General features: G+C 41.2%; 2 protein-coding genes across 2 annotated transcripts; one reads left to right on the forward strand and one right to left on the reverse strand.

Annotated features, from left to right (window-relative positions):
* The first annotated feature begins 3341 nt into the window (after positions 1-3341).
* hpcal1 (hippocalcin-like 1) lies at positions 3342-16311 on the forward strand. The gene is made up of 5 exons (XM_080452982.1): positions 3342-3621; positions 10122-10222; positions 10258-10699; positions 13476-13581; positions 15650-16311. Exons 3-5 carry the CDS (start codon positions 10322-10324, stop codon positions 15745-15747), a joined length of 582 nt encoding a protein of 193 aa, XP_080309108.1. The 5' UTR covers positions 3342-3621; positions 10122-10222; positions 10258-10321; the 3' UTR covers positions 15748-16311.
* A 183-nt stretch (positions 16312-16494) lies between these two features.
* Positions 16495-25477, reverse strand: pdia6 (protein disulfide isomerase family A, member 6). The gene is made up of 13 exons (XM_080452981.1): positions 25386-25477; positions 24893-25034; positions 24253-24310; positions 24008-24134; positions 23744-23850; positions 22824-22954; positions 22358-22472; positions 21118-21258; positions 20752-20836; positions 18460-18532; positions 18197-18355; positions 17984-18080; positions 16495-17486 (listed from the first exon to the last, which is right to left on the reverse strand). Exons 1-13 carry the CDS (start codon positions 25420-25422, stop codon positions 17412-17414), a joined length of 1347 nt encoding a protein of 448 aa, XP_080309107.1. The 5' UTR covers positions 25423-25477; the 3' UTR covers positions 16495-17411.
* Positions 25478-25678: the final 201 nt, after the last annotated feature.

Below are 25678 nucleotides of genomic sequence, written 5' to 3' on the forward strand. Positions count from 1 at the left end.
TAGGTATAACAAAATACAACATTTTCTCCATAAGTTCACTTTCACCTAGTGAACTCATGATCTGCCTCTTGTGTCCGATCAATCTCCTGTGGGAGCCATCTTCTCTCCCTTTGTGGTCACTTTGCCAGAAATGAACTCATTGTTTGTTAATCATGCTTGGAACATTTACTTTAAGTAAGTAAGCAGAGTAAGAGTAAACAAAGTATCTGTACTCTAACTACTTTTATGCTTTTCATCATGAATCATCATTTTCTGCACACAGACTAATCCAAAGGCCTTTCTTACTCTCCTGCATAGATTTTTCCGCCATTACAGACATCACTGACATATCTGTTTCAAGATGTGGTAATGACCTACGACAGAGTGTGAGTAATGTTTAACCTCATCTATACAACACTCGCTGAAAATAGCCGATCTACAAGCTCACAATGTGATGTATTTTGAGCTTGATCTGGACAGGCCAAGAATCTGATTTCGGCTGCCAGTCTGAACATAGCCTAGACCCGCAGTTAAGCCACAAACTTACAGTGGGTCACAAGAGGTAAGCAGTTAAGTTGTTTGCTTTTTGTCAACCTGAAAACATGACAAAAAAAGCTGTGCTTGTGCCTGTCCCTGTCCCTGTCCCTGTCCCTGTCCCTGTCCCTGTCCCTGTGCCTGTGCCTGTGCCTGTGCCTGTGCCTGTGCCTGTGCCTGTGCCTGTGCCTGTGCCTGTGCCTGTGCCTGTGCCTGTGCCTGTGCCTGTGCCTGTGCCAGTGCCTGTGCCTGTGCCCATGTGCGTGTGCGTGTGCGTGTATGTAAGTGTGTGTGTGTGTGTGTGTGTGTGTGCGTGGCAAACAAAACCTCCGAGTCCCTATAATGTAAAACAAGCTGAAAGAAAAACTGACCGTACATAACAGTCTGGAAATCGTAGGAAGGAACAAACTCGTCAATAATTAACAGGTCAGATCGAGCTATCAATGTTATGAGGTGAGGGTTCGTCTCTGGGAAATACCCATTGCTTTTCTTTTCAAACTATTTAGTGATTAAAATGATCTGATAGCAGAGCACTCAACTTAAACCACCGAAACTCTATACTTCTCTGACCGGAGTCCCCCTGGGCTCTATACTGGGCCCCTAGCTTTGTCCCTCTTCTACACCAAAGTCTCTTCGGCAAAAATAGCTGATCTGCAAGCTCACAATGCACCGTTCGCCCCGGAATATATAGAGATGATAGGGTTCTAGTGGTTAACATGTGTTTTTAAAAGATTTCGTTTATTTTTGTCCCACCACAAACCAAAAACAAGGACACATCAAGGAAACTGAATAAACAACACCACATTGGGGAACGAAACAAACTAAAGAAGAGAAATAAAGTTAATTATCAATTGCTGCATCAACTTTAAGGTTATCTCTATGCCCAGTGTGGTCAAACCTACAATGAGAGTGGAGTATGCTTTAGTGTCCTCTAGTGGATCATTAGGATTCTGAGAAAGAACAAAAGCTGTCACATCATGCTAGTGCAATATGTACTAATCTGTAAGTTAACCACTTAACCCCAGCATCGGTATTGTGGGGAGAGCTTTCGCTGAAAATAGCCGATCGACAAGCCGATCGACACTATTTTCAGCTAAAGCTTTCCCCACAATAACAGAAAACAGAAAAGATACTAGAATTGAGCCCTGGGGGACTCCGGTTAGTTACCCATATGGGGTTTAAGTTGTAGTATGATACCTGATGCCTCTATTGGGGGAAAAGGTAACTGCAATATTGATCAGAGAAATAAGATGTTTTTATTTTTATTATTCCATTCTTCAATAGGCCTATCTATGCAAAACAAAAAAACTGATTTTGACAGTCACAGCTTGTGTCAATCATACGCAAGTTATTAGTGTTACAATGAATCCTCCCTCCCTCCCCCTCCTAGGCTTCACTATTCGGGGGACATAAACACTCTATGTGCTTAGAAACACAGGTGTCAGGCTTCAGAGGGTCAGAGAGAGAGAGAGAGAGAGAGAGAGAGAGAGAGAGAGAGAGAGAGAGAGAGAGAGAGAGAGAGAGAGAGAGAGAGAGAGAGAGAGAGAGAGAGAGAGTTAATTATTTATCAATACTCTGAAGTGCTGACATACATACCACCATGTCTGCAACGTCACTTCACCATGGGAAGTCATTCGTCACTGGTATTCTCAATTGGACAATCGATAGCCCTCTCTCCGCCTGGGGAAATTTAGAATAAATAATTATAATAATAATCAATTTTAGATTAATCCACTTGCTTTGCAAAGTAGATTAGCTTCCACACAAACATCCTACAGAATGTTTTGTAATAACACATAAGTTTCTTTTCTTTTTTTTATCTTCCACTGTAGGCTACTACAATTAGTAATAGTATGGGCTATAACTTAATTATGTTTACGACTGACTATGCATTTATCTGCTTCTAAAAACAGTAGCCTGCCCATATGGCCTATGAAAGAAAATAAACTTTTAGAAAACATAATTTTAGCAAAATAGTGTAAATGTGGGGGAGATGGTAGTTCATCTGTAACTAGTGTAATAAATGGGGTTCTACATTTCCATGACACCAGTGGAGGAAGAAGTACTCTGATATTTTACCTAAGTAAAAGTAGCAATACCACATTATATTACAAGTAAAATGCCTGTGTTCAAAATGTTACTTGAGTAAAAGTACAAAAGTATCGGCATCAAAATATACGTAAAGTAGGCCTAGTACTAAAATGTTTGAAAATAGCCAAATACAAGCTCAACAACTCGCATCCAAGCATAGTGAACTTGTAGATAGTTTATAAAATAGGGCGTATAAGTGGTTATTGTATGTTTTATAATATAATAATTTATATCTGCAAAGTAGGCTAACTAAAGTTTTCAAATAAGTGTAGTGGATCATCAGAGTAAAAGTACAATATTTGCCTCTGAGATGTGGAGTAGAAGTAAAAGTACTGAAAACTGGAAATACTCCAGTAAAGTAAAAAATACCGCAAAATTGTACTTAAGTACAGTACTTGAGTAAATGTACTTCGTTACTTTCCACCACTGCATGACACACAGCGAATATAGGAGGATGGAAGGAGCGAATATCTGGAATGTTTCATTCTGCGTGTGGAGGGGGATCAGAGGATTGTTTTCCACAATGTAAAAAATGCATAACTTATCTCAACAGCTGCATTTATTCAAGAATTTCAACCTAATGAAATAATTTCATACCCAAATTACGCCGGGAAAGCAAATTACATTACGTGTATTAGTGTAATAACATTTACACGAAATATAACCCCCCCCCATGAAAGTGGGCGAGTCGAATGAAAACCGACCTCTATGCCACATCCTACAAAATGATACAACTACCACTGCCCTGTCGGCAATTATACTCTTTAACGGTTTAAAATATATATACGTTTTATAGCCTATTTAAAAAGAAAACGTACCTTACTGAACCAAAAACCCTGTTACAAAGCAACTCTCTGTTCAGGTTGAGGCAACTACTCGACCCTCTGAAAGTGTTTTTGTGTGTGAGTTTCATGAGTAGGTGTGAAATAAGCGAAGTTATCGGCAGCCCGTTTCTAAAGGGAGGAGTGGGTTTATATTACCAGACCATCCATCAACCGGACGATCACTCATAAAGCGGTAAGTTACATTAACATTTTGGCCTTTCCCCCCCTTAACAAATGTTCTAATACTTATACAGTGGTGGAAAAAGTATACTCATATGTTTTACTTAAGTAAACGTATCAACACTGCAATGTAGAAATACTCTGTTATAAGTCAAATGTACTTGAGTAAAAGTACAAAAGTATTGGTATCAAAATGAAAAGTGGAAAGTAGGACCTACTCATTTAATTATGCAGAATGTCCCATTTCACACGTTTTCAAATGTGTAAAAATCTTTTGAAAATAGCAGATCTACAAGCTCACGTGGCAATGCGTGGCATTCTGACGCATTGTGAGCTTGTAGATTGGCTATTTTCAAATGTCCGAAATGTATATAGGGCTGAAGTGGTTAATGTATACATTAACCACTTCAGCCCTATATACATTTCGGATATGTTTTGTAATAATAATAAAAATCTACAAAGTAACTATACAGTAACTAAAGTTTTCAAATAATTGTAGTGGAGTAAAAGTAGGCTACAATATTGGCTACAATTGCCTCTGAGATGTAGTGGAGTAGAACTAAAAGTACTGTAAATTGGAAATACTCCAGTAAAGTAAAAAATACCTAAAAATACTGTACTTAAGTACAGTACTTGAGTAAATCTACTTGGTTACTTTACACTACTGAGTCTAACCTACCAGATTATGGCAACTTTCTTTATTAGCCTACATTCACACAAAACTGTGCAGGCTATGGAAGTGAAGAAATAAATATTATTTGTCAAACCTATTGGTTATATATTAAAGGTGCAGCCTGGCAGGGTAATTTGCCTATGGGACATCCCAATTTTTTATAATAACTTTATTTATGCACTTTTCTAAACAGAAGTCACAAAGTGATGCACATAAAAAATACACATGAAAGGTAAACAAGCTACTTTCTTTCTTGTCATAATTCGTCAATCTACAATATTATTTTCACCCAAAATGTTCAGATATCCAAAATGCAGTATAGGCCTATTATTATTCAGTTAACCAGTTTCAACCTGATGTCCCCTAAGTTCTCATAATTCTTCTACAAAAAAAATTAGATCTACAATCTCACAATGCGTCACGCGTTATGATCTTATAGATCTTGTAAAATTATAAAATAGGGCTTTGGTGGTTAACATTTGCATATTAAAAATATAATAATTGTGAGAAAAATACATAACATTGTTTTATGCATGAATATACCATTTGAAAATTATCCTTTTTGTACATATTGAATATTCAATTGCAGATGAATCCGTTGAGGATTAAATACAAATAATACATATTATTATTATTATTATTATTATTATTATTATTATTTGTTATTATACAAAACAATATAGTATTCGTGTTGATCTGCACATAGCTCCAGCCCTGTGCCTCCGATCACTAGTTGCACCGCCTCCCTCTCTCCTGAGCCCTACTATCCTGTTGCCTTGGCTACTGATGTGTCAAGGGACTCAATCTTTATACTATGTATGGTTTCCTCTGACAGCAGTTCAGAAAAAAACTGGTATGAAGCACTTGCCAAAGCGAGAACGCCTGGAAAACTCATTTTCTCGCCCTTTCTCCTGCACCTAATACACATCAGACAAAACTCTTTGCCCACATTATGGATTTGCACCAGCACCGAGCACCGAGCTGGGCTGACTGCAGCTCAGACTGAGTCAGCGCTGCTCATCCTGTGCACAACATGCCTCCCTGACACGTGAAATGAATGTCTGCTTTCACTCCAACCACCATAAGCATATCAGTTTATTCAATTTGCGTTCCTATCAAAAGGAGCTGCAATACAGACAGACAGAATAATATTTTCTCAGTGGCAGATTATGCGGGTTTGTTCGATGGGAAATGTTCCCTGTGACCCTGTGACATCATTAAGATGCCCTGCCAATTCTATTCTGGGAGGAGACTGGGAATTGTCCAAATGGTTAAAGGGCTGCAGTTGCTTTTATAGTGATCAGCTATCCAGTATAGGGGAAAGAGCTGAACCAAAGGATGAGATTCTTTTTTTCCCCGGACCCACACACTGGAAAGATTCCTTTGACACTATAGAGCCCGGATTTGACCTATACACCACTTCCATGTGCAATAATGAGCACTGTCAACAGCTCAGTGACACAGACAATGATTACACAGCTCATGCTTAATGGAGGTGCTACCCTACTCTACTTGGAAATTATTTGTTATAAGTAAAATGAATGCATATGGCTGCCTCTCTATTTGCGTGCGTGCGTGCGTGCGTGCGTGTGTGTGTGTGTGTGATGTGCATGTGTGCGAGTGAGTTCATGCATGCGTTTGTGTGTTTACATGAGTGCATGGGTGCCTGTAGGCTATATAATTGCCCATTTCGCTCTCTCTCTATCTGTCTCTCTCTCTCTCTCTGTCTCTCTCTCTCTATCACTGAGTTTATAGAAACTACAAAGGCTTAAGCTTAATTTATACTCCATCGCATGACGGTGTCGCTTGCCGCCAATAGATCAGTTGTTTTCAGTTGTTTTCAGCACCCACCATACTATATATTATTATAATTTCCATATGGGGAAGGAGGCAGGCACTGTGAAACTCGGATGGTCAAAGGTGTCACAGGAACACCAGTCGGCCTGGTGGGTATATACACAATACCACATGGTGTGAGAGAGTGAAGGGACGCATGAGCTCGGAGCCCATGTGAAACAGTCTCATTAGCTAAGGGATGCTCAACTGTCGTACAACAAAGTATACATCAGGCTGGGCCCCAATGGAAGAAGTGGAACGTGCAGCCATGCACGGAGGTGGCGGGGGGTTGCAGCAAGGCAGTTTAATGTAGTGACAGAGTGACAAGGGAGAGCCTGTTGCTGTGTAATTGTGGAGAACTGAAAAGACTCAACACATGGTGCTGGTGCTGGATAATTTCCCAACGGGCTGTTGTACGTCGAGCAGCGCTCCAAGTCTGTGCACACTTGACAATGTTACATATTCAATGTATGGGTGAATGCATGCACACACACACGCACACACACACACACACACACACACACACACACACACACACACACACACACACACACACACACACACACACACACACACACACACACACACACACACACACACACACACACACACACACACACACACACACACACACACACACACACACACACACACACACACACACACACAGCTCTCTCGCTTTCTAACCACACGCACACAATTCACATGGAAGCTCAACATTCGCCTATAAATACCCCAGCTGTGGAAACACTCGTAAAATGTTATTCTGCCCTGCAAACACAGCCTTATATATGTGTCTGTGTGTGTGTGTGTGTGTGTGTGTGTGTGTGTGTGTGTGTGTGTGTAGGGAGGGATAATTATATCAATATGTTTTCCTGGCAGCTAGATGTGCCCGTGTTATGAAATTAACAATGAGGAGGCAGCCATTATCCATTAGACCTGTTTAAAAGTTCACCTTGCGAATTGCTGCCATAACTATCCTCCCATCCTTAGATCTCTTTATCAAATCTAGTGTACTTATGAAAGGCGCAATTGCCCAAATTATATGAAAACATTCTGGGGGAGGGAAGTCATCCAGTCCCTTTAGTCAACCCACGGAGAAGTGATAGTTTTTCCATTTGATTATATTTGTCCGTTTTGTAAGAACAACTATTTATACTCTCCTTTTGGGAACATGACACAGAGGCCCAGTAAAATATCAACACAGCACTTTTCAGTGTTCCAGAATGGAATTTTTGTAGTGTTTCATGTGGATTTGTGTCTAAGGGGAATAAATAGCGACGCCCGTATTTATGTCTGGTCCAGCTCTGCCAGCAGCGCAGTGAGCTGTCCTGGAAAAGTCCATGTGACCCCGTCCTGTGGAGGCACAGCCTACTTCCTCATCCTGTTGCATGCTAGGACGGAAGGTGTGTGTGCGTGTGTGTGCGTTTGTGCGTGTGTGTGTGTGTGTGTGTGTGTGTGTGATTGGATAGAAGGATCATGTTGTATATTAGAACGGAAGGGGCATGGGTCTCAGGGCTGTGTGTGTTCGTGCATGATGTGCTTGGTTGGGAAGGATCTTGTTGTATAGAATGACGGAAGAGGACACTGCATGACTGCGCGTGTGTGTGTGTGTGTGTGTGTGTGTGTGTGTGTGTGTGTGTGTGTGTGTGTGTGTGTGTGTGTGTGTGTGTGTGTGTGTGTGTGTGTGTGTGTGTGTGTGTGTGTGTGGGGGGGGCATTACTTTCAATGATTTGAAGCCTTAAAGACATTGTCGAGGGTTTGTATCAGTCACTGTTCTTCTAAATCTGCCCATCCCTCTAATCTCCACAGCATACTACAATTCTGATCAATGAAATTGCCGGAAATTACATCCACATGGCTGTATGAGAAATGAGGTGCGTGTGCACATAAAAAACTCCATCTTTGGTAGATCATTCTGGTGCCAATAGCTTTTCGATAATTGGAACAGGGACAAAAGAGAGATGATGACTGTTCTTGTGACTCTTTGTCTCTCTCTCCAATGAGCTCCTATGGCAACATAGATAGGCGAGATAGAAGTTATTCAGATGGATCAATATGTCATTAAACTCACGCTGCGTGCAAATGGGAAGAGCACCCTGTTTAGTATAACCAGAAACGATTTCTCTTGTTACTCCATTCGTACTCCCACATCTCTCTTTGTTGTCCCACCCAGTTACAGCACACACATATCTTTAAAGAACGCTTGAGGTCATGTTTTTCAGATCGTTCTCTTTGCTGCAAAAAAAGAAAGAAAGAAAAGAAGAAATAATAGGCTAAACTCTTTGCTTTGTGATGCGAGTCATATATGTCAATGTCCTACACACCATATATATACCAACTATCACATACCGTATACAATATACACTATGGTCATATCTTATTTGTTTACTTCAAACCTGTTTCTATCTCTTTCCCTTCTGTTCTCACTCTACGGTCTACCTCTATCCTCTCTTCTCACGGAATACTACAAAATCATGGAGCGCATATAAAGAATTCCACCCACTTCTTTCATCATCATCATCATAACCTTTATTTCAACTCGGAGTACAGTTGAGGGCAAGCCCTCATTTTCAATGTAGCCGAGATACAACATAGAGCATAATCAACAGGAATACATTTACATACATCAAATAATTAATAATCAGAGAATAGAAATACTCAGTATTTCAACGAAAGAACAGGAACTTTAAATAAAACAGTTACAGTCTGGTACAAAGGTGCTGGAAACCATTGCTCTATATTGACCCAATGAGGGCAGTAGCCTGATTTTTTACACCTGTAAACCTTTGATGTGACAACTAAACCCGATTCTGACACTGTCTGGTATTACCACTACGTTGTTGATCACCATGGCTTCAAATTACTGCAGCTGCCTGCACAGATCTGATGTTATTTTTAATGGCTCCTACTAATGCGATATTTCACAGTATCAATCCCTCTGGCTGTTGTTATTGCTTGTTGAGGAAAATTGGCTGGAAAAATGGTTAATCTTCCCACTACCCCATGAGAAATTTCAACCAACAGCACGCACACACAAACACGCATGTACCCACGGCAACACACACACACACACACACACACACACACACACACACACACACACACACACACACACACACACACACACACACACACACACACACACACACACACACACACACACACACACACACACACCTTTCCAGGTAACTGATGTTTTACTGTCTGCACTTCAATGAGTGATGACTGCACAGTGATTTTCTATCCAACAGTTAATGTCCTCGTTATGTTTCTTCCTCAGGATAAGCTGTTTATGTGCGCCATCGTGTCCCAATCCCGAATATGTATACACAAATAAACACAATGTTCCAAATGTTACCATGGAGACAGAATTTACATAAGGCACATAAGCCAAAGGAATGCTTTGTCCTCAAGATTCTGCACATCATGACCATATCCCCTTTCATTTGTATTTTAGTTTTTAGCCAGATGCAGAGTTTATCTGTATCTGGCTTGTTATGAATGAGAGCTGGCCTTCACATACCAAGTCACCATACTTGATTATCCCAGGTATCAGTGCACATATGCATGTGTAGTATGTCTACGTACATGTGCTGATCATTATATTTAATCAATGTAGCTCATACAGTAAAGTAACGGCCACGAGTATCCCTCTGACCTTTGAGAAACTATCTTTACCGAGACTTGCTATGCCTTAAGACATTCATCCATCCACCAGTGAATGGTCGATAAATTATCAATGCCAGACGATTAAAACTGCATCCACATAGAGACCAGTTCTCAGCCCACTGAGAGGGGCATTGGGATATTGTAGTCTGTAATCTTATCTTTTTGCTTCATATAAATCCCCACTTGATGACATCACCACTTGGCTCACCGTAATTAATCTTACACACAAGTTTTATTATAAAACACTGCACACGGTGAGGATTTATTGAGCCAATGAATCATTTATGTAATTCACACAAGGATATTAATGAGAAAATTGTTCTCTCCCACAGGGTCGGAGGAAACCAGGCAGCCGGGGACGTCGGGGAGTATTGCAGAGAACTAGTGTAGGGGACCAGGTCCATTGGAGCAGAGAAGTACCGTAGGAGACCAGGTCCATTGGAGCAGAGAAGTACCGTAGGAGCCCAGGTCCATAGAGTAGAGAAGTATTGTAGGAGACCAGGTCTGTCTGTCTGTGAAAGAGCATTGCATCATGGGAAAACAGAACAGCAAACTCCGTCCTGAGGTCCTGAACGACCTGAGGGAAAACACAGAATTCTCGGACCATGAGCTGCAGGAGTGGTACCGCGGCTTCCTCAAGGATTGCCCTACGGGGCACCTCACCGTTGAGGAGTTCAAGAAGATTTATGCCAACTTTTTCCCATACGGAGACGCATCAAAGTTCGCAGAGCACGTCTTCCGCACCTTTGACACCAACGGTGATGCCACCATAGACTTCCGGGAATTCATCATTGCGTTGAGTGTGACATCTCGTGGCGGCCTGGAACAGAAGCTGCGCTGGGCCTTCAGCATGTATGACCTGGATGGTAATGGATACATCAGCCGTGCAGAGATGCTGGAGATCGTGCAGGTATGTTTTTCAGAGGACACACAATAAAATCCCAGTGTTCATTTACTGTAACTCTGAAGAGTGTACAAACTAAACCAAATGGACCCTTTGTTCCATTTGTACACTATTTGGAGTTAAATTAACACCAAAGGCACCAAAGGCATGGTCTTAACTTCTGCCGTGGGGGTGTGTCTAGCGCAATTGTAGTATCTAGAGGATGCTAAATGTGGGTGCCATGTGTCTGCGCCCGGCGTAAAGGGCCCTGAATTAGTCATGGGTGTGTTTGGGGCGTTACATTAGTAAAACCAATCAGAGTGTCAGGTGCCATCACCTTAAAGAGCCAGCTTGCGGCGTGAGGTGCATTCCTATCTGGAGTGGAAGACGCACAGAATGCTTTTCTAGCTACAAAACCAATGTCCTCGTGCATAAAGTGAAAGCACACAAGCTTAAAATCTACAGGAGCAGCATTAATAATGTGATCTAATGATGTCATGAGATGTGGGTAAAACAAAAACTCTCCGAATCGTTGAAGCGAGAGTTGTCCAAACGCAGTACATGGTTACACGTTACTGCGGTCAGAATCACTGTAGCTTAATGCCTCATGTCCAACAGACACCTGTGATATCTTGACATCATCACCATCAACTTAATATTCACATGCTCATTCTCAGTTAGGTTATTATATTAAATCATGCCAATGCGGTGCTAGTGTGTTACGTGACCCTCGGTTCTCCAAATGGATATGCGATATCGTAGATAGCTATAGAGACAGATAAAGAATGACACAATGACGCTATGGATTCAAAACATTCTTACGTTAAGTTATGAGACTATTTGAGAATATTTATCAGCTGCGTGAAGATGTCTCTCCCTCTCTTTCCTCACAGAACGCTCCAAAATGCGCGCAAGTGCCTACTTGGCTGTGTGCCACCTGCTAGAGCTGCACCAAATATGTCTGATCTACAAGCTCACAATGCATCACAGCGTGACGTGTTGTGAGCTTGTAGATCAGATATATTTGGTGCGCACAAAATGAAACCACTGTAAATGAGGCGTATGCTCCGTTTCACACATAGCAATATGCCCCAGCCCACAGGTTGAGAACCTGTAACCTGATCAGTGCATTGATTAGACAACAGATCCTATGGAAATCTGTATTTATTTATTTTTAGAAAATGTATAGTGTAAAATGTATTTGTGTTGCTCAGCAATTCTCAGTATGTTAAAACTACAGTGAATGCAGGCAGGGCCTAATAGGTCCAAGCAAATTGTCAAATATTTATATATTTTTTATACTCATAAACAATATTTAAGGTTTCTACTTATAACTGTTATTGTTCCTTTTCTAAATCTAAAGTCATATGATATTTTAAATTTTCATCATGGATACAGGCTGCCCTTTCTATTTTTATTCCTCTTATCAAAGTGGCTATATTTACTCTTCCAACATGGTTAACTGAACTGCTGCCTGGGCCATATCAATATTAGCTCAGTCCGCTAGGTTTGGGAGGACAAAAATGAATGTCAAAAAAACCCTGGTCAAAGTGGCCCTGACTATATGCTTGTGTTTTTATTTATGTTATACTCCTTAATATGCATTATACCTTTTGCTATTTGTAGCATAACAAAACATTGAATATGAAATAGAATATCTATTTTTTTTTAAAGCCTTTAAGCATTAGCACTAGCAGCATTAACATAATCCCTCTTGAAATTGGATATGCAACAGTAAAACTGCCCTTGAGCAAAACACCTAACTCTAAAACTGCTCCAGTGGAGCTGCTTAGGAATCAGTGTATGTGACATGTGTGAATCGGTTTTGCCAGATTTTGCAAGAGAAACAAGCGGTTAGGTAGGAAGGAAGACCAAATAAGCAACTACAGACAAGCCCAAGTCGCTTAAAGTAAGCATATAACAGTGTGTTTGTAAATGGCCAGCTCCCAGGTGTGAATGTGTGTACAAGTAACAGTGTATCAAGCATTGCCCACTTGAAAAAGAGATAGAAATCTCAATGTGATTTACCCTGGTTAAATAAAGGTAAGAAAAATGTTAATATTATTAGCAATGAATTGATGGTCAAATAATAGACACAGATACTGTACAACATTTCTGAGTCTGTGGCCCTAGAATGTTCTTTTATTAAGATTGAAACGTGACAAAATACATGTCATGTCCCTTAAATTGCCAGTGGACCAGAGTGAGGAAAACGATTTCTCTGTGCAAACATCTGTACAATACTGTTTCAGCCTTCTAAAACAATTGAGATTTATACAATTTTGAAATTAAAACATGTGTAGCAGACGAGTTTCAAAATGGAACTGGCTATCAAACCACAACCATATACATCATGGGTCTTCAACAGGGGGTCCAGGACCCCTAGGAGGTCCTCAGAGTTACTGGGGGGGAATAGCACCGCTATTCATCCCTCTTCGATTTGGTGTTGAGGGAAAAGAGAGCAGACTAAGTACAGACTACAGAGCCAAAGGTCAAGTTTACTAAGTATTGAGGGTTGTATTGAGGGTTTAAGTGGTTAAATGTCAGAAAATACACATCAGAATGTGTGAATGAGATAAACATTAATTTACACAACATTGATCATAGTGCTGTCAAACAAGTCTATGAAGCTATATATGAAATCAATGAAAAAGTTGAATCTGTAACACAATTTTATACAACATGTAGTAGGGGGTCCCTGCTTAATCTCCCTCTCAGCTAAGGGGTCCTTGGCCTGAAAAACGTTGAAGATCCCTGCTATACATGATCATGGAAATGCTCACTTATCCCCCATCCTCTACAGGCAATATACAAGATGGTGTCATCAGTGATGAAGATGCCTGAAGATGAATCAACACCAGAGAAAAGGACAGATAAGATCTTCAGACAGATGGATGTTGACAATGATGGTAAGACACACAGACCTATCTAAATGTTTGTAAAGTAGTCAACTATATTTGAATGTCAATGTGAAACCACTGAGGTGCTATATAGCACCACAACCATCTCAAAGAACCACTGAAGAACCGATGAAGCGCCAATGTTTATGGAGTGAGAGCTAACAAGTTTCCCCACCAACCAGGGAACAGACAAGCAGAACAGATACACGTAATAAACAGCATAAATCCATCCAAACTCGGCTACATTGTAATTTGAAGATGTTACACCTGCCAGCCAGAGCCAAACCCACCTGACTTTCACTTTATCTTCCTACCATGAACTAACCTGAATTAGCTGAAGTCATGCAGCTTTGTAGCCGCAAGCAACTCTTAGATCCTGTTTTTAATATCTGGAATCTAGAGTTGCAATACCAACCCTTGACAGCCCATACATCCAAATAGAAAAGTCCTATCTGATTTAACGATGTTAAACTCACCAACATTGCAGCTGTACGCCAGCTTCTTCAGTTTGGGATTGTGTTAAGATATCATTGTATACCATTTTTAATTTGTGGCTCTCCCCTCTTGCTTGATTTTCCAGCTAGTTTTGAACACTTTCTCATCAACCCATCGTGGATGGGGTATCTTAGGGATGTTTTTAGTTACTGTAGTCATGGCTGTTTACACATTAGGCACTCACATTAACTGCCCACAAGTAGATCTAGTGTTATTGAAAAATATATTCCTCTCTGTAAAGTGTAAATCCACACGAAAGGCAGAAAACGTCTGTTGCACTGCTCTGGGTTGACACTTTCAAACATATTGCACTTCTAACCACTCAGTGATGTCACAGCAGGTGTTTTCCATCAGCTGTGCAAAATACTTGGGTAGGCATGCCTTCAATTTGACAATGTTTTGCACTGGTTTCCAAAGTTTTTCTGGTTGAATTTCCAACAATACATGTTTTGCACCAGCCTTTGACATTATGTTTGACGTAAAAAACTAAAACAACACTACAGTATTATATGACATAGCTCACTGATTGTAAATATTTATTGATGAGTTTTGATAGAAAATCATGAATACTTTTTTTTACAAAACTTTAAAAGAAACAAAGCCTGAACACTTCAATGTCATTCTAATGTAGTTTATCAGTAGCATTCTCAATTTTGCTCAAACATGTTTATGAACCTTTAATTTATGACAATTCTGCTAAGAGACAGTTGCCTATTCAGCAACCATAGTGGCAACTGGAACCTGGACCTTATCCCTTATATTATTATTTTGGGAAACATTTTAAAATAGTAAAAATAGCTACATCGACGCGATGTGAGCTTGTAGATTGGCTATTTTCATTATTTTAAAATGTTTTTCAAATAAATACAACATTACTAATAAGATTAGGCATAAGGGATGAGGCGCCACGCACGATAGGGCCTCTGATGCTCAATGCATCACCATTAACATACATGACGAGAGAGAGAGAGAGGGGGGTTGGCTGAATGCAACTCTGCTGTGTCATTACAGACTGGGTGCGGTCAGAAGTGCAATGTGCTTGAAACTTTCAACTCCAAAGCCTGATTTATTAGTGTATGGCAGTGGTTCTCAAACATGTTCATGTTAAGGACCCTAAATTCATATGTCCGACCTCCATTTGAGAAGATTGTGTGCCAGGGACCTCCATAAGAGAAGAATTATCAGCATTTGTCAACATCTCTCAATCTACAAGCTCACAATGCATCGCAATGCGTTGTGAGCATGTAGATCGGCTATTTTCAAATAGCTGACAAAATAAAATAGGGCGTAAAGTGTTTAAACTGTTCCTAATTTCGCTGGGGACCCCCAGCAAATGGTGTGTGTATGGTTTATGTTGTCATCTACTGCTACTAAATCAGGGGGGAAAGACCATCATCCAGCACACTTGAATTCTTCGCTAAGAAGTTAAATTGATGCAACAGCGTCACCTGCTGGCTTAAATAAAAAAGGAAATGTCCACCAAGATTAAAACTCCAGTTCCATCATGGGATAAATATTACTTCAATAAGTTTGCCCTATACTGTATTTAGGCTGTAATGTGTTGTGCGTTCTTCCTCCACAGGCAGGCTGTCGCTGGAAGAGTTCATTAGAGGTGCCAAAAGTGACCCCTCCATTGTCAGGCTACTGCAATCTGACCAGGGCACATCTCGTCAGTTCTGAGAATGAAAGACTGGGACAGATAGATGCTGAAATAGACATTATCGCTATCTCTCTCTCTCTCTCTCACACACACACACACACACACACACAATCTCGCTATCTCTCTCTCTCTCTGCCTAAGTATGCATCCATCCATCCATTCATTCCATTGATAGTATAGTTAGAGCCCTGTGGGGCTCCAGTCAACTAAGCATGGTTAATTGTCATCTTGTTAAAGCATTAATCCAAATACACAGACAAAACCCACACCTGCATGCATACAGCTAATGGTGTTAACTTGATGGAGGTTCTGTTCACCACGCCATTACCTTTTGGTGTTTTCATATTCACTAAATGTCTTAATGTTTACATCAAATAGTTCTCCATGTTGCATGGATGTGGCTCCCTCCTCTGTCACTGCCCAGTGAATTATGTTCTTCAATTAAGCCATTCTGTATATACTTTACTTTGAAATGCTCTCACTTTAAAAGTGTTTTTACTTTGTCAAGTGCCATATTTGTACCAATAGGATTATACTTGCAGGTATTATCTTCCTATTTTGTTGTCACTCAAAGAGAAAAACTGAAATGTTACTTGGTAAAATGCTATAACAGTACTCAATATGATTCTCGATATGCCTTTAGTATTGCATGCACTCCGTGATCTTTATATTTCTGATATTGTAACACAGTTTACATGAATAAGAAGGCAGTGATTATTTTTATTCCTTTTTATTTTTTGTAATAAAAATGTCATTTTGTTTTCACGCAATTGAAATAAAGTTGTGTAAGAAAAATCTACACAAAAACTCCCAACTGTATCCCCTCCTCTTGTCCTGGACAGACACGCTGCAAAACCATCAACATACTCTCCACCACTGAATTAAAAACCACAAACAAAATGAATTACAAAAAATATATAAGTCACATCAGGTTGGGCATGTAAGTGTTTCTGAACATTAAGGCTGCACAATTAGGCTATGGCTCTTGATTATTTTGCTTAATATTATAATCATGATTAAAGATAATTATATACATATGTATTTTCAAATTATATATAATTTTCCTAATGCCTTCGTAGCTCATTGTGCCATATCTCTTTGGACAAATTGTAATGACCTCTTGTGATTGTATTTTGCCTCTGTGAGCCTGAAGGATGGGGAGATGGGGGTTGCACAAGGTTGTGTTGAGGCGAGGGCAAGTTGCAACAGCCAATCAAATAAGTTAGGATTATTTGGCAGGTTTCACGATTATGTAATTGTGAGACATAAAAATCAAGATTTTTGATTCTTTTCAGTCAATTGTGCAGCCTTACTGAAAATGGCCACAATAAGATGGCCGACACGGGGGCTGGCTAAACGAGAAAAGAGAGAACAATGTCTGAAAACGACTTCAACTGAACTCCTCCCCTCTCTCCCCCAGAGGGCGGGACCAGTAGAACTGTGCAGCATCTAACATTCAGCAGGTCTGTGAGCAGAGTTCACTGGAGGCCGCGTCCCCCCACCCCCTCTGACTGACAAGAAAGATGTTAAGACTCTCCAGGTTGACTCTTCTGGAGTATTTCAGTAACTGAGTGACCTGGCCTCCCATTCATCCACAGGAGAGGAGAGGCGGGTTGCACAGGGCCTGGCCAGTCCAGACCGGAACAAACCAGGCCAGTCTGGATCAGCCCTAGCCCCGTTTGGCTCATAATTCATCCTTGCCAAGTTCATCGTCGTCGAGATCCACGTCGCTGAGGTCGTAGTCCTCCTCCACGGGAAGCTGTGAAGGACAAATGACACAAGATGAAACTATAGATACACAAATAAGGTAGCACACGCACTTCCATGCTCATAGATTTCTGTCCAAACGCATTTGTAGATTAGCGAAAAGGTATATTTTCTATTTTTGTCAGACTTTCACGTTTTAAGTCTACATATTTGGCTTGTCTTCTACAGTCAAGACGAAACACAAGAATTACTGTAAATATGTAAGTGTCTTACAGTGCTCCTACTGTATGCCAGAAACAGGCCTCTTCATAAATGTATGACAAGAATTGCAGAATTTCTTGATTCAATATGGACAGAGAATATTTTGCAATTTTTAGAGCAGTCAAGTTTCTTCCATTCCACTTGAACACGTTAAAGTGAAGTACACTTTAACTTAACAAGAAACACTGAATGTGGCTGGGATCTAATCTGTGAACCTTCTGGTCCTGGCAGGGTCTCTAGTCACCAGCCGACATGTAAACGTATTAATCGCTAGTCTTTCCGACCTACCTCTCCATCTTTCCCATCCCAGGCGTCTACTTTGCTGATCTTGGGGAAGGCGCCACCTCCAATAGTAGCAGTAGAGCCACGGCCCACAGACAAATCCCTACAAAAGGGGAGCCACAAAGGATTCAATCAGACCAGACAAGCATCATGCTGTGCACCAGTGACACCCTGCTATACCAATTTCATTTATAACATTTAGGCTGTAGCGCCCTCTACCTGAGGAAGTCATTAATGCCAGTCTCGCTGAAGGAGCCTCGGAGAAGAGCAAACTTCATCTTGCGGGTGTTGATGGCGGCCATAGCGGGGTAGCCAAACCCGCCAATACCCAGAGAGGTCTCCAGATCCATCTGAGCTCCAGCCTCTGTCCACAGCCAACTGAAAAGTTTATTTTACTCACAGATTACTCTCAGGCAGCACACATTTTTGTAACGCATTCTCAGCCTCTGATCATAATCATCCCTCACAAATAGAACTCTTACCCCCACATCATCTTCTTGTTCTTCTCAGCCATCTTCATCAAGACCTCCAGGTAGCCATTTCTACCAGCAGCACCTGTTGCAAGGAGACATTTTGAATGATACAGATGATTTTAATGTCAGTAACTAAGTTCACACTGTGTAATTGATTCCTCCATAAACAACAAACTGGTATTTAGTAAATCCATGATATACTGTATTAGATTTGAATGCTTTGTGTAGTGTCCCTTTAAATCCATATTTACTCTGACACATGGTTTTATCTACACTTTGGCTAGAGGGGGGCTTTTTGGAGCCTGTAGGAATAGTTTATAGGGCACAGTCACCCCTGTGTGTCAGACACAGACGAGTCCCATCCACTTAGATTCTATGGGTGCAAAGGGGGGGGGGGGGGGGGCTTCCCGGCGCATCGACAGCATTGACATGTTCAGCGCATGGAGTTTCAACATTGGTGAACTCTGACCGGGCGGCAACGAATAGGAAAGGAGCGCGTTGTTGACCCCACTTGGCAAGCTTTTCGCTTGAAGTTCTCTTTCAGTTAGCCAGCCAGTCTGTATGTAATAATAATAAGACATATTTGATCATTTTGAATTAAAGTGAGAGTTGTGTGATTCAACATGTGTACATTCAATAGAGGTGTAAAGGCGCCAAGGGTTTTTATTCAAACCTTAATTTTTACAGTCAAATATTTGTTTATGTTAAATATATGACTATATGTTCAAGTATGGAATATTCATTGCGCACCAAGCTAATCAATGCACACAGGATAAATCAACCATCCCCCCGCACACTCAGGAAGAGCCACTGTCCGGACAAAACATTAGGTCTGCCCACCCCTGTAAGTTTCCTATATGCCAAATCAGTTTGTATTAAGAGTGAATACCAGAGCATGGCAAGCAGCACAGTCCGATTCTGTATTGCACAAGACAATAAAGAGCTTGTTAGTTTAACTGCTGTCGTCTGTCTACCATCATTGAGCCTGTCAAATTTATTGCAGAGGGCAAGATGGTACAAGTCAGAGAAGATGGAAATGTGCAGTCATGACAGAACTGTAGTTCTCTTTTCCAGAAGGTGGCATAAAACATTTCCTGTTCCAGGTCAGTTTCTCATAGCTTCATTGGATTGGCTCAGCAGCCGATTTGAACCGCAAACACACACCTTCATATGCGTTTCCGGTTCAGATATGCGGCTGAGCCAATGAAAACTACAGTTATGCACAGTCTATTGAGAGTGGGTGAGAATGGCCGATTTAAGTTCGGCTCAGACTACAAGACAATCTGGTTGATTTGAGGTCGAAAACAACCGTACTCCAGCCTAGATAGGGAGCGAGTGTCGGACATAATTATCTTCTAGTGAGCAGTTTAAAGATCCAATCTTAAGCCTCCCGAGTTGCTCACAGGACGTACAGGGCAGCTCTTGTTTGATTTGTTATCTGGATCGCCACTATCAAAGTGGAACGGCACATCGCAGTCGCTCGCGACCGAGAGAAAGACAGTCTACAAGGAGACAGAAGTGAAGTGAATGAGTAGACTTTTGGCACAGAGACCGGTCCAAACAATGTGTTGTGTGATGGAGAGCTGAGGGCGGCTTGTTGATATGTGGCAAGAACACGGTCTATAACATGTGTTCTCAGATAATATATCACAACCGCTCGTCACAACTGCAAATTAATCCGGCTCCGTTAAATGTTTACATCTGCTAGTCAGCTACTGCTCCCACATGTGATCACGTGAGATGAAATGATCGGAGATGCTGCGTTCGGGCAAGCTCGAGAATCTTAATAAAATCCTGTATTGTGAGATGCCCCGTTATTTTAAAATGTTGTATTGTGTGCATGTTTGAGATTGTCTGATAGGAGAATCTTATAAGATTATCCAGTAGTGTGTGATGCTACAAGATTTCAGCAGCGTTTAAGATTTAAAAAATCCTTATCTGCGAGTCCAGCTTTAGGTCACAAGTGCAACTGAAGGGGAGCAGCGAACGCATGCTGAGGCGTCAAACGCTTCAATGCTCAACCAAGTTGAACTTAAAACGACAGCACGTGACACTACAACACACCGTAACTAAAAGCTCCATCCCTTCGTTCGCATAGAATGGAAGTTAACAGGACACGACTGCTTCAGACACGCATGTGTGACTGACCATACCCTTATCCTGTATGAATCAGATTAGATCCATGCAAATGGGTGTGTAGTCATACCCAGCTTAGCTCAGTTTGACCTAGGCCAGGTGTGACTGCCCAAATCAGCCATCAACCACACCACAGAGCCCTAAGAGTGTGACCTCACCACTCACCAGTGTCCAGGATGTGGGGAAGTACAGAAATGACACATAGCTGGCTGTCTTCACAAGTGTTCTTCAAGACGTCTCCATTAAGGATCTGAGACACACACAAACACATATTTATTCATTTGCTCTCACCAAATTATTCTTTGCTCATGATTCAAATTCAGATACAAGTATGATAACACACACAAAAAAAGCAATGGACCAGCTATTCCTTAAGACGTCTCGAAACGTCGGCTGAAAAGGTAATTTGTTAATTATTCGATACTGGATTGTAGTTTTTATTTGTATTTGTTAGCCTCCAATCTGTAAGCAAGTGGACTATCAGTTTACACGTGTGCACAAATAACCTGTCCTGTACACAGCTGCACTAACCTCCAGCAGCTCAGGGGGGGGAGCATTGTCAGTGAATAGATCCATTGCCGAGGCAACAATGTCAGAGCGGGTCCGGCCGCCTTGGTAGTCCTGAGGCTCCTCCCCTTTACGGAAGATCTTGATGGTGGGGAATCCACGGATCTGAACGCAGAACACAGTTATTCAATAATTACATTTGTTATCAAACTATGGCAACAACGACACAGTACCCTAATGAAGCAGCCATGGCTAAAATCTGCTGTCAAGTTTAACTCCACTATGTCTGTGTCTTGTATTTGTATGAAGTTTCTTACCTACAGAGTAAAGTTAGCTACTACTATAACAGCCAGCTCTCTATACAGTCCTGACATAGTCAGGACACTAACCTATTAAAATGCTCCAGCTTCCTGTTTAATAAATTACTTCAACCGATCAGACAGCCCAGCTGTCTGATCAAAAGACAAGATAATTGAGATAAAAGATAACAAACGTTGGCTTCTCTGCAGTAGGGTTGCACAGGTGTTACAGGTATTTACATGATGTGCGGGCACTCACCGATCAGGTTACTTGCCCAACGATAAGTTTCAATTTTTTTTTTTATAAAACCCTTTTCATGTGGCACCCATGTTCTTGTAAGCATGACATGCTATCAATAGTCTGATGACAGGCGGTATGAACTGAAAGTAACTGTTCCACCTCGTCTCCGTCTGCACAGTGGACTGCTCACAGTGCAAGCACGAGTCACAGTAGAGTTATTTCACTTGCGTTACAAGAGTAGGGGGAGAAAGAACGCTCCGAAGTTTACTCGTCAACAGTATAGTACAAATTTGTACCTCCATGAGTATGAGTGCTTTATTTTCAGTAGTAACCTGTACTAGACAATGTAATCTCAACCAATTCTTGCTACTCATTTCCTGTTTTTGGCACTCGGTTCAACCCCGGGCTCCTCCTGGCTACATGTCGAAGTGTTCTTGAGCAAGCCACTGACTGAACCCCTAACTGTTCCCGATGAGTAGGTTGGTGCCTCGGTGTGCATGGCGTCCTCTGCCATCGGTGAGCGCTTTGGAGAAAGGCTAAAGTTGATGTTTGAACCCTTGCACTTTGTGGGCAATAGAATCTGCCCTGAGCTGTACAGACTCCCGCAGTTGTTTTATACATGCTAGTCCATCTCTCTATGTAGTCTAAGTCTGTATGTTACTAATGCTGCACTGCTGGTTGCTATAAATTCCCACAATAGGGGTTCATAAAGATTCTCGCTTACCCCATAGCGGCTAGCAAGACCCTGGTGGACAGTAGCATCCACAGCTCCCAGGTGAATTTTGCCTTTTGTCTGATCCTTTATGGTTGAGGCTGCAGCTGCCCACTCAGGCTCAAGGCTGATGACAAAAGACAGGATTTAATGATCAGAAAATGAGATGCACATGGACGTTTTCAAAATAAGATGCTCATCATTTGAAAGAAAAGACTAGTACAGTTACAAAGCAGTTAGCCAACTGATGTCCTCTGTTTTCAAAAGAAATATCATGATGTTGAGTATACAGTCAAATCAATTAAAACCGCAGGAAGTACAAATGTTCTAACATGAAAAAAACAGTACTATGGAAGGAAACCTCATCATATAGTACTACATTGTCATTTACAGCCAACTAAAGAATGTTGTGAGCTGGTAGAAACTAGATGTGTGAAATGTGGATCAGTGTAGTTTAATGTTATGATGTGAAACTCACTTCTTGCAATGTCCACACCAGGGTGCAAAGAACTCCACCAGCCACACTTCACTGCTACCAAGCACCATCTTGTCAAAGTTGTCATCAGTGAGCTCCACAACAGCGTTCTTGCTGCCACCGCCACCACCACTCTGAAAAAAGACATGGGTCATCCAGTGGCACTTTGCACATCCATCCTACTGTATGTATTTAGCATAAAGCAGTGGGTCTTAACCTGTGGGCCGGGGCCCACTGGTGGGCAGTGGGGATATTGCTAGTGGGCCCTTAAGATTTTAAATTATAATCTAGCTGTAAAATATAAAATGTCATGCTATTTTGTTATCTAAAACCTTGAAAAGTTGTAATTGTGATAGTGCTAAATAGGAACTTAAAGTATACTATACGTTTGTTCCATTGATCCATGGCGGAACACAATCGATTGATCATTAAAATAAACACGCTCTGAAAACTCTATTGAGATTTTCAAGTGGGCCCTAATCTCTCAAGACCTGTCAGCACCATTGCCCTAAACATGCAATGTTGTTGTTAGTAGGAATAAGCAGCCAGGAGGAAGTGGACTAAGAAAGAGGAGGAGCCAAACCAAGTTCGTTTCAACACAAAAAGGAGGTGGCGTTTTAAAGTGCTGATTAATATGAAATGTCTAGCAGAAGATATTCAAGATTGTCCTCGGGAGCATGTAGACAACCACATGGCTCCTCTGATATGGAGTCAACAACTGCTTCTCTTTACCGGGATGTTTTGTAACATTTTAACAAGTTAAGAAAATGTAAACAAATGCAAAATCAAAAAAACATAAAGGGAAAATGGTTTTCTTTTATGTATGATAAATGGCCAACGCCAAGTAGACAATTACATGTATTGGCGACGGTATGGTTACTGTCAAACAACAAGGCAATGCTGAGGTTGAATAGTTTGTGTACCTGTTTGCTGTAGTCAGAGCCTCCAGATCTGCCACTGAGCCGGTCCTTAACCAGTGTTTTGACAGCATTCAGGGCTGCATCCACAATAGCCTGGCCAGTGCGTCCACCTGATGGAGGAAAGGATTTCAAAGGTTAACGTTTATTTAACTAAAGCAGCAGGATATCTCACTGCGGTCAGTTCCAGTATTTAATAATGCACCACCAATGACGATGCAGTGGCAGACGCCAACTAGCTAGGTCTGGCTTTTCTGATTTTTACGTCACCTTGGTAATCATCTGGCTTGTTCTTGTTAGCTCCAAAGACCTTGATGGTGGGGAAGCCCCTGACACCATACTGTCCACCCAAGGACTTGTGCTGGTCTGCGTCTACGGCGCCCACCTTGACAATACCCTGTAGAATCACACGTTGTACTTCATCGTTATGGACTGGAGCAGAGCTTCCATATTCTATAGATACTCTTCACACCTATAGTCATTATCATACAATTACTGATTTGCATTGAATTTACCTTTAGGGCTGTGGCTGCTTTCTTCCAATCAGCAGTCAGGCTTTGACAGTGGCCACACCTGTGAAGATTAAACAGTGGAGGCATGTGTAGTTTTTGGCACTGCGATTTAGTGACATACTGCATTCATATTGACATAGATGTGCAAAAAAAGAAGGGAAAGAAACCAATCTATACAAATCTATCTCAAATGCTGAAAAATTTGCAGTTTCATAGGCAACTCAGTGTTATAAAAAAACAAACAATGGATAAACAGTTAGAATGAGAAGCGTATGGTAGATGTGTCATTTAAGCCCCGACACAGGACATTTGTGAGAAGACTAATGTCAAATACAACTTAAAAATTGTACAGCAAATAGGTAACAACACAATTAAAATGAAAGGTCAACTTCTGAAAATCATACCACAAGCCAACTTCTTTCTGAATAATAACTGTGATATTGTCCATATGGTTCAGAGTTTATACCCATCAGGCACTTTTTAAAATGCAAACTATAAAGCAAATACAATAGAAATGAAGTCTATGTATTCATTCATTGAAGCTAAGATACTGTATGCATGTGTGCTTAACTTGTGTGTCTGTCTGTTATTTGTGTCTCATAATAATCAACTTTATCCACAGCAGATCAGATGATCCACTCACCATGGCGCATAGAACTCAATGAGCCACAGGCTGTCACTCTGGATCACCTCCCGCTGGAAGTTGGAGGGATTGAGCTCAACAACATCATCACTAGCCGAGTAGAACCCTTGGACTGCCAGGACCAGGGAACAGCCCAACACACCTAGAATACATAACAATCACAAAGAAATTAAGGGGGTCGTCTCTGTTTATTAAGACAACAAAACAAAAGGCCTAGAGAAGAACAACACAGGATCACCCAACAGAGATAGATACAGCTCAAATGCACAAAAGAATAAGCGAGGAAAACAACAATTAACCGGGCAGAGGTCATGTTTTAACTATGAACCATAGATGTAAAACTATCAACCCATTCAACAGAGGCCTGAATGCTTTGTACACGTTAGCTATATTCTAGCTATCCAGATACAAAACACACGAATACATTATTGCGAATACCATCTTACTGGCATTGTACATACCGGACAAAAAGAGGAAAATGTAATAAACTTACCTAGTAGAATCGTTCCCATGGTTGTTGCAGGTCTCATCCACTTCCAATATACACTGACTGTCGCAGCGCCGCTTAAAAAGTACACAGTAAAATCTTACCGTGGCCCACGTTGATTGGTGCCCTGGTGATGACGTTTTGCCGCGTCCAATCAGCGTGCGCCGTGTAGATTACTGACCGAAACAGATGTTCCACCGACATTGGTGACCTATTGAATTCTGTGACTCCATTTCGTATTTACTTTGTTTTAAAATGTCTAAGATAAATCAGCGATACATTTTAGGTATTCATGTAGC

This window comes from Gymnoscopelus braueri (genome assembly GCF_963280865.1).
Source record: "Gymnoscopelus braueri genome assembly, chromosome: 16".
In the NCBI taxonomy this organism is placed as follows: domain Eukaryota; kingdom Metazoa; phylum Chordata; class Actinopteri; order Myctophiformes; family Myctophidae; genus Gymnoscopelus; species Gymnoscopelus braueri.

Excerpts from the sequence above, each read along its gene's own strand:
- hpcal1 (XM_080452982.1), top strand. The coding sequence starts at position 10,322 with ATGGGAAAACAGAACAGCAAACTCCGTCCTGAGGTCCTGAACGACCTG. Across the intron at positions 10,700-13,475 it reads AGATGCTGGAGATCGTGCAG|GCAATATACAAGATGGTGTC; the intron begins GTATGTTTTTCA and ends CATCCTCTACAG. Across the intron at positions 13,582-15,649 it reads GATGGATGTTGACAATGATG|GCAGGCTGTCGCTGGAAGAG; the intron begins GTAAGACACACA and ends CTTCCTCCACAG.
- pdia6 (XM_080452981.1), bottom strand. The coding sequence starts at position 25,422 with ATGAGACCTGCAACAACCATGGGAACGATTCTACTAG. Across the intron at positions 23,851-24,007 it reads CAAGCCAGATGATTACCAAG|GTGGACGCACTGGCCAGGCT; the intron begins GTGACGTAAAAA and ends TTCCTCCATCAG. Across the intron at positions 22,955-23,743 it reads GCTCTGACTACAGCAAACAG|AGTGGTGGTGGCGGTGGCAG; the intron begins GTACACAAACTA and ends GTCTTTTTTCAG.